The following is a 7,702-nucleotide window of genomic DNA, read 5'->3' on the forward strand; positions in this document are numbered from 1 at the left end:
AAAATGATAGGTATTAAAATATCGCGGGAGCACGATACCGGACGGCGGTGATAAGAGCGGGCTTCGGGAGTCGCGTGAAGCCGTCGTCGATGACGGCGGAAGGGCGATAAGAATCGTAATTTTCCGATTGGCTCTCCGCTAAAGTACCGGCAGCGCTCAAGAGGACAAAAGAAGAACCGCTTCACGTTTTATTATATTAGATTACATTAGATAATATACTGGATTATACCATGGTCTTAGACTATTGACTATACAATTAGTATACCGTATAACAACCTAATAAATGTTATATTTTAATCATAAAGACATAAAATATTATATGTTATACAGTAGAATTTAAAAAGCCAATTTTAAATCTTCAAAAACTATTAGCTTAGCACTAACCGTATACACGCCGTATACTCAACATTTACCCACCGTATACTTATAAAATGAATATTTTTTTCACGTATACGCATTTCTTTGTAAATATTGTTATGAGTATACGCCGTATACTCCCGTATACGCTCCAATACACCCCTGGGTAAGAGTACCTCGGCATCGTGCGGTAACCGTATGATATATTATAAGTCTATGTAAAATGGGACGGTCACCTTTTGGACTTCCTGCTTTCAAAACCACAACAAAACGATTGTTAATGTACTTATGATTGCACTCATAGCATTTTCATAGCCCTATGTCCAAAGCCTGACTTTATACGATTTTCCATGTACAAGTACGTACTACAAGTTTATTAGTAGTGCGGCAATAACAATTGCACAACCGACTGGTAGTTAATATATACGTTGCTACTTGTTTTAAGTGCATTTATACAGTACGTACTACAATGTAAAATCGTATTACTTAACTACATTGTTTTTTATATAAAACATCTAGTAAAATCGCACAATCCTATATCTTAGTAGAATATTTTAAACAAGTATATGATTTACTATTATTATAGTCTGTGATTAAACTAAAATTAAGTTACCGTACGAACTTCCATAAGTAGGCCCATTTTAATTGTCTATGTAAGGTTGTAATATTAACTACTATGCGATGTTTTGACAAGCTTATCAAATTAACCATACACAATAGAATATTTATTCACCCAATAAGCATCGAGTGTCTTTTGGGACGACACATATAGCTCGCATGGTCATCTCAATATTGACAACAAATTTATTAATATAATAGTAATAATATTAATATTATATTATTTCTAAAAATAGGAAAATAACCCAAATATAGTTGATAAAAACTGTAATAATAACGATTATGTGATAAACCAAATTTGTTGGTTATCCTTGTCCATCATTTTCTGTCAGTTTACGGTTGTAAATGTATGTGCGTTCGCGTTGCTTTATTGCTTAATTTTACACTATTTTACTATTTTAGTACATAAACAATTTTAAGAAGAACAAAAAATATGGACGGAACAAAAAAACAGGTTAATAATAATTAAATTATACACTAATATACACTTTGCATTCTTTAAAGCACGTTCACTTAGGTGAAATACTGAAACCGTTGTTTTCACAAAGTTGTATATTATTATATTATGTTGTTATTATGATCAATATGAAGTTTACTCTTTGGTTAAATGTGAAATGTCTGTCAGCTAAAAACATCAATAAAAATAATAAAATGTATAAATTCACAGTTGATTATTAAATTTACTATACCTACGTCTGTACCGTACTCAGAGGTAATGCATTGATGGCATGTGCCATAATTATGCCCCTTTTTGCCCAATGATAAATAGTAAAATGAGTTGTCCTCTAACTAATAGGTAACATTAATAAATTATAATAATTATGTTATTTACCTAAGTAAGTAGATTTCTATTTTTATTTAGATTACCTATTTTATTAGGTAAAATATTGATACATGTAAGTAATTTATATTAAGTACTACATTTGTTGTAATAATATTTTATTATAGTGGCAATATAGTAATAATTATTATTACCTATTTTAAATCAACATCATAAATTTATATTACCCATGTAGGTACCTAACCAAAATTTCTATATAATTCATTGTAAAATAATTTGTATATATCATCTATTAATTTACTACAGCTAGGTACTAAACAGTATTTAACTTGTATTATAAATACACATTAATATGTAAAAATGTCTTTTTTATACTTGGATTCTGAGCACTGTGAAAAATCAGAGAATGTATTTATTTTAGACAGATATTTTTTATATAGCTTTATTATTGTTTAGTGGGTCATAAGATATTTTAAAGAAGAGCATAAATATTCTGTAATTCCAAAATGAATGGCTAGTTAATACAGTATTAAACGGTGTCACTAGTTGTTTTTGTAAATGGCCCCCACACAGAGTAACGACAATGATGTTAATGAAGGGTGGTAAAACATCCGAAAAATGGAAAAAATACCCAGTTAGAATAATAGGAACATTTGGTAAGTCTTAAATTATTTTATAAAAGTAAAATTTGTAGTATATTATGGGGCTGATCGGTACATGTTATATCTATATTGTTGTACCTTCTATAGATTCCTATGAAACTGCCGCAGCAAAAGAAATCCAAATATATATGTCTGAATCAGATAACGATGAAGACATTTTGAGGCGAGGGAAAAGGTTAAAGGTTGATAATACAAAAAATACTCAATCGTTGGATTTTAATAATGACAGTGAGTGTAATAATTTTATAACTAGTTAAACTATCTAATAAAAATATATCTATTTAACTAAAATTAAAAAAAAACTTTTTTCTACATATATTTAATACCATAAACCTATTATGTATACAAATATCTTTTTTTTATGGAAATTCTAATTTTTTAAGATATTTTTTTCAAGTATTAAATCAATTCTTTAAATATTTAAATATTACTTTTCTATGTGGGAATCATAAAAATACATATTTATTTTGAAGAGACAATATAAATATAAAGTTAAAACTTATATACTTATTTTAAACTTGACATTTCGTTTCATATAGTTTTACCATGTGTTTTTAGGTCGCAACTCAAGCCAAGAAGAATTTGTTCCTATGGGTGTTTATAAAAATTCAGTTTCTGTTAATGGTGAAACATCAAATTCTATTATGTCTTGTAGTAATTATAATAACATTATATCGAGTATGATAATATTTATAGAATTGGTAAATAGCATGGCCGTATTCAGGGGGGAGGGTTTCAGGGTTCAAACCCCCCCCCCCGAAATGTCATCAAAAATATTTTTATTGACTTTCCTCGATAATCCTAAACATCGCGTAAATTAAAAAAAATATATTTTCATCTATATATATATTTTTAATTTTAAAACCAAAAATAGAATGCAATTATAATAAATATGTGACGTTATCGTATCGCCAACTGAGGTTTATAAACACAACAATGAATGAATGTTTCGTGACAAGTGTAATTTCGTTATTTTTAGTATTCTTTTATTTCGCGTTTGTGTAACTTATCAGAAGACGTTCGTTGATAATTTTTAATTCTAACTGGTAGACGGGCGTATTATTTCTTCATTTGGATTCCTGACATCACTATACACGGCGAAAATCAGTAAGTGTTTCTACTACTATTATACTATTTTCTACTATTGGAAACCGACTATTTTTATTTTGTTTTTGGCGTTTTTGCGTACGAAACAAGCACCGTGTTTAATGTGGTTATTATAATATTAATATCAATAATAATAATTATTACTATTATTTGTTTTTTGTTATTATTATACAGTACTATGTTTAGTATATTATTACGTTGAGGACGAGCATCGTCTTTAGAACGTGATATACAAAAATTTGCTTTAGAACATCGATATATTGTCGAAATGACCGTCTGTATTTGTTCAATAATCGTACGGCGTTAAACGCGATGTTCGTCCCCGACGTAATCACATGCTATAAATAGTGTACTATGATCTTAATATTAAAACAGAGACCTTATCTAAAATTGCATTTGTCTCCAATGTGTTTTAATGATTAAAATGTTATTTTATTAGAATAAACCAGTTTTTATGGGCCATAGATTTAACTATGTTAGTATAATATTATAAATATAATAGAAGTAGATAAAATGGAACATTTTTGGATTTGATGATAAACATGTTTTTCAATCAATTATTTTCAAGTATATTTTTTTAGTACACATTTTTTTTAGTTTATTTTTGGATCTAAAAATCTCATATTTAATCCTATCTAAACTGTTTTTTTAATAATTGATAACTTAAAAATAAAATTTTAAATCCTTTTTTTTAATAGTTGATGTAAAATATTTTTTTTTAGTATTTATTAACTGAGAATTTATGTATGAAAATGAAACGAGTTCAAAAACAGTTGAGTATTTCAGCATTTACCCAAATAAAAAGAAATAAAACAGACAATCCTACTTCTGAAAATGTATCAATTGACCAAGCTAACTTATCAGAACTACCTTCAATTAGTAACAATGATACTGATAATCACAACATTGCTTTGACTCCTAATTCTAATAATAGTATGTCTAATGATTCTGATAAGACTCTCACAGCTGGGGAAAATGATATTGGTAATTATGTGCATAATTTAGAAATTGATGATTTAAAAAAAGAAGAACAATTCGTATAACGAATCGCCGTTGACAATTGTAACATACTTTTGTTTCCAAACATATGGAAACTCTTACAAGTCTTAGCAACTATACCTATGTCAACGGCGACACCAGAAAGAACATTTTCTTCTTTAAAAAGATTGAAAACGTATCTTAGGAATTCGACTGGTGAAACTCGTCTCAACGGATTAGCATTAATGTCAATACACAGAGAAATAAATGTTGATCCAGAAGAGGTACTAAGTCGGTTTGCAAAACAGTCGAGGAGAATGATGTTACTCTAAAAATTCTGGTTTGTTATAAATTTAATAAAAAAAAATGTTGTTAAAATATACAATATAAATAAAAATAAAAACTTATGTATTTGGAATAATGAAGTTAATTTATTCTTGTATTATTGGTACCTTAAACAATGATAGGTGGTTATATTAAATTAAAATTCTTAAAAATGATGTTATAGTTTTATATTATAATGAAACCCCCCCCCAAAAATTAATCCTGGATACGGCCATGGTAAATAGTAATTAGTGTTAACGGTATAAATACAACATAATTATAATATGATTTTTTACCTAAAAGTAACTAAAATCAGGATAGCATAAATTTTTGTTTATTTTTATTTTAGCTGATTATAAAGCATTATGTGGTGCTGTTGAATCTTCATTAAATTGTAAGAAAATAGAAATATAAGACATATGTTTATTTATAATTTATTTGTGTGCAAGTAGTATTATAATTTAACTGTTTTAATCAATTATTATTATTATTTTGTGTAACTGTACAACCAGGTACTTCGTTGCTAAGTGGAAATCATTTTGACAATACCACTACTACTACTATTCAAGGTTATTTCATGCATATTTTTTAAAATGTATACCTAAAATTAATTTAACCGATAACTCATTTTTTTTTTTGATAGATATAACACCATCTACAATGCAGCTGATTGGTGATAATTTTGAAAATGACACTGCTGTGAGTCAAAGTAATATTATGCAAATTTCATAAAATTGCTTTAAATTTGTATTACCTGATTAATTGTTATTATTATTTATTTATTTTGATAGATATAAGTACATCTATACTGCAGCTGATCGGCGATAATTTTGATAATGACACTGCTGCGAGTCAAAGTAATATTATGCATATTTCATAAAATTGCTTTAAATTTGTTTTACCTGATTAATTGTTATTATTATTATTATTTTTTATACATAGATCTGATACCTACTACACCCCACTTAACCACTTGTAGTGAATTTTGTAATGCTACAAATATGTACCTAAATAGATTAGACAAAAAGTTGGATCTTATTTTAGAACGTTTGAACTATAGTTCATACAGTGCACGTATTCCAGTAGACTCTGATTTTTTGAATAATTTTCCAATGAAAGATATTAATAGTTTAAAAGAAATAAAAGAAAACATTAAGAGTGAAGATTATAAAACTAAAATGGTAAGATAATATACATTTTATATTGAATAGTACCTTCTATCTCTTTGTAAGAAACTGCTAATACCTCTGTAATTTATTTTGTTTAAGAAAAATTTGATATCTTCAATTGGTGGTACAAGTATTAAAAATTTTATGAAGAGAGTACTTGGTCGATTATTCAGTAACCAGTTGGCATCGGAATGTTCTTGGTCTGGTTTTAAAAATAATTTCAGACTTGATAATCTGGCACTTATAATGCTTGTTAAAGGTAATTTTTTCTTATATGATTTTTAATTTAATTTTGCTTAGTAGGAGCTTGTCTGGTTTGCCACATAAGGATTACCCGGGTACCTCTGACCCAAAGTACATTTTAAACTTCACATCGTATAGAGCTAGATGCTGTGATAATTTAGAAATTTTTTTCTGCTCGTGACAAACCATTTTTTAAGGTGGTTTAGGACGGGGAAGTGATCTGCGGTGAGGGGGCGGTAATATTACGTAATCTCAAACATCGCGAATTTAGCCTGCTATAACCAATTAATTTTACTGATGTATCCTCTCGAACGGCACGAAAACGGTATTTTTGGCACTTACAGCATGTCAAAAAGTAAATACAATCAGTGGTAAAAAACTTAGAGAATATTTTGAAAGAAGAACGTTACTTTACGAATAAACGTGTATTGATTGACTTTAACCATGAGCTGTCGCGGAACTGTTCTAACATGGGCGCGATAATGTTTAAAAAAAGAAAATGTATAAACACTAGTAATGTATGAGTCGTTGCATAACAATTGAGTTTATTATAAAGAAAATACCATATAATGTAGTCAATTACATCTACGAAAAACGGAAATTGCGCTTATCAAATATAATAATTTATTATCATTGTTTATAGTAAACCCGGTTATCACATACCCACTGTGCTAGTACATGTGTACTATAAACATACAAGGTATGTGTTCGCGCACCGAGACCAAAAAACCCAGCATATAAAGATGTTCACGTCCCGAGACCAAAGTCCAACCGATATGTGTGAACTGGTCGTGTCGTCCCCTCCGCTTGCTAGTGTATTGTCAACGATAACGTACATCCAAGGCGGACAAGACACTTGACCAGTTCAGTTGTCCAACGACCTTTGCCACCTTTTTTACGGCCTGTCGTTCTCTCAGGTGTCTGACCGATTTACGAATCGCCGTCACGCTGTCACCGCTTGCTCGCGGTCGCTTTGTTCGAGTGCTTCGTAGTGTCGCCAAAGCCAAGTTTTGTCACCGTGTCCACCGTTTGTGTCGCATATATTTTTTATACTACATTGCTGCGGACCGTGCTCCATTTACTAATTAACTATTTAAGTTATTGGATAACGGTTGTTGACGTGGGTCAGATAAGCCGCACGAAACGTGATAACATTTACGCATGGGTCCAACTGCCGCCGTCACCTGTCTCCCGTAGAAAACGTCAACTCGTCACCATCTAACACGGTCGTCGGAGCCGCGTAAATATTGTATTATATTATTATCATTATATTTGTATTATCACTCGTGTTGATATTATTATTTTCTTATTTGTAATATTATATTTTGTACTTCTTTGTGAACTGTTCAAAGACACGTCTTTGACAGTTAACATTTTTTATTTTATATAGTTTTATTGGCAAACAATAAATTATTGCGTATTTTACCATACAATTAATATTATATTTAATGGTGTAGTTGATG

General features: G+C 29.4%; 1 protein-coding gene across 1 annotated transcript; it reads left to right on the plus strand.

Moving 5' to 3' along the window:
* Positions 1-2,321: 2,321 nt before the first annotated feature.
* On the plus strand, positions 2,322-6,361 carry LOC132926144 (uncharacterized). Its single transcript, XM_060990481.1, has 10 exons — positions 2,322-2,412; positions 2,506-2,646; positions 2,977-3,096; positions 5,177-5,221; positions 5,340-5,396; positions 5,471-5,536; positions 5,619-5,684; positions 5,770-6,008; positions 6,096-6,255; positions 6,297-6,361. The coding sequence occupies exons 1-10, from the start codon at positions 2,340-2,342 to the stop codon at positions 6,359-6,361; spliced, it is 1,032 nt and encodes a 343-aa protein (XP_060846464.1). The 5' UTR covers positions 2,322-2,339.
* The last annotated feature ends 1,341 nt before the right edge of the window (positions 6,362-7,702 follow it).

The sequence above is a fragment of the Rhopalosiphum padi genome, chromosome 3 (genome assembly GCF_020882245.1).
Source record: "Rhopalosiphum padi isolate XX-2018 chromosome 3, ASM2088224v1, whole genome shotgun sequence".
Taxonomy (NCBI): Eukaryota; Metazoa; Arthropoda; class Insecta; order Hemiptera; family Aphididae; genus Rhopalosiphum; species Rhopalosiphum padi.

Coding starts and splice junctions, on each gene's coding strand:
- LOC132926144 (XM_060990481.1), top strand. CDS start 2,340: ATGATGTTAATGAAGGGTGGTAAAACATCCGAAAAATGGAAAAAATAC. Junction 5,397..5,470: donor CACTACTACTACTATTCAAG/GTTATTTCATGC, acceptor TTTTTTTGATAG/ATATAACACCATCTACAATG. Junction 5,537..5,618: donor TGACACTGCTGTGAGTCAAA/GTAATATTATGC, acceptor TTATTTTGATAG/ATATAAGTACATCTATACTG.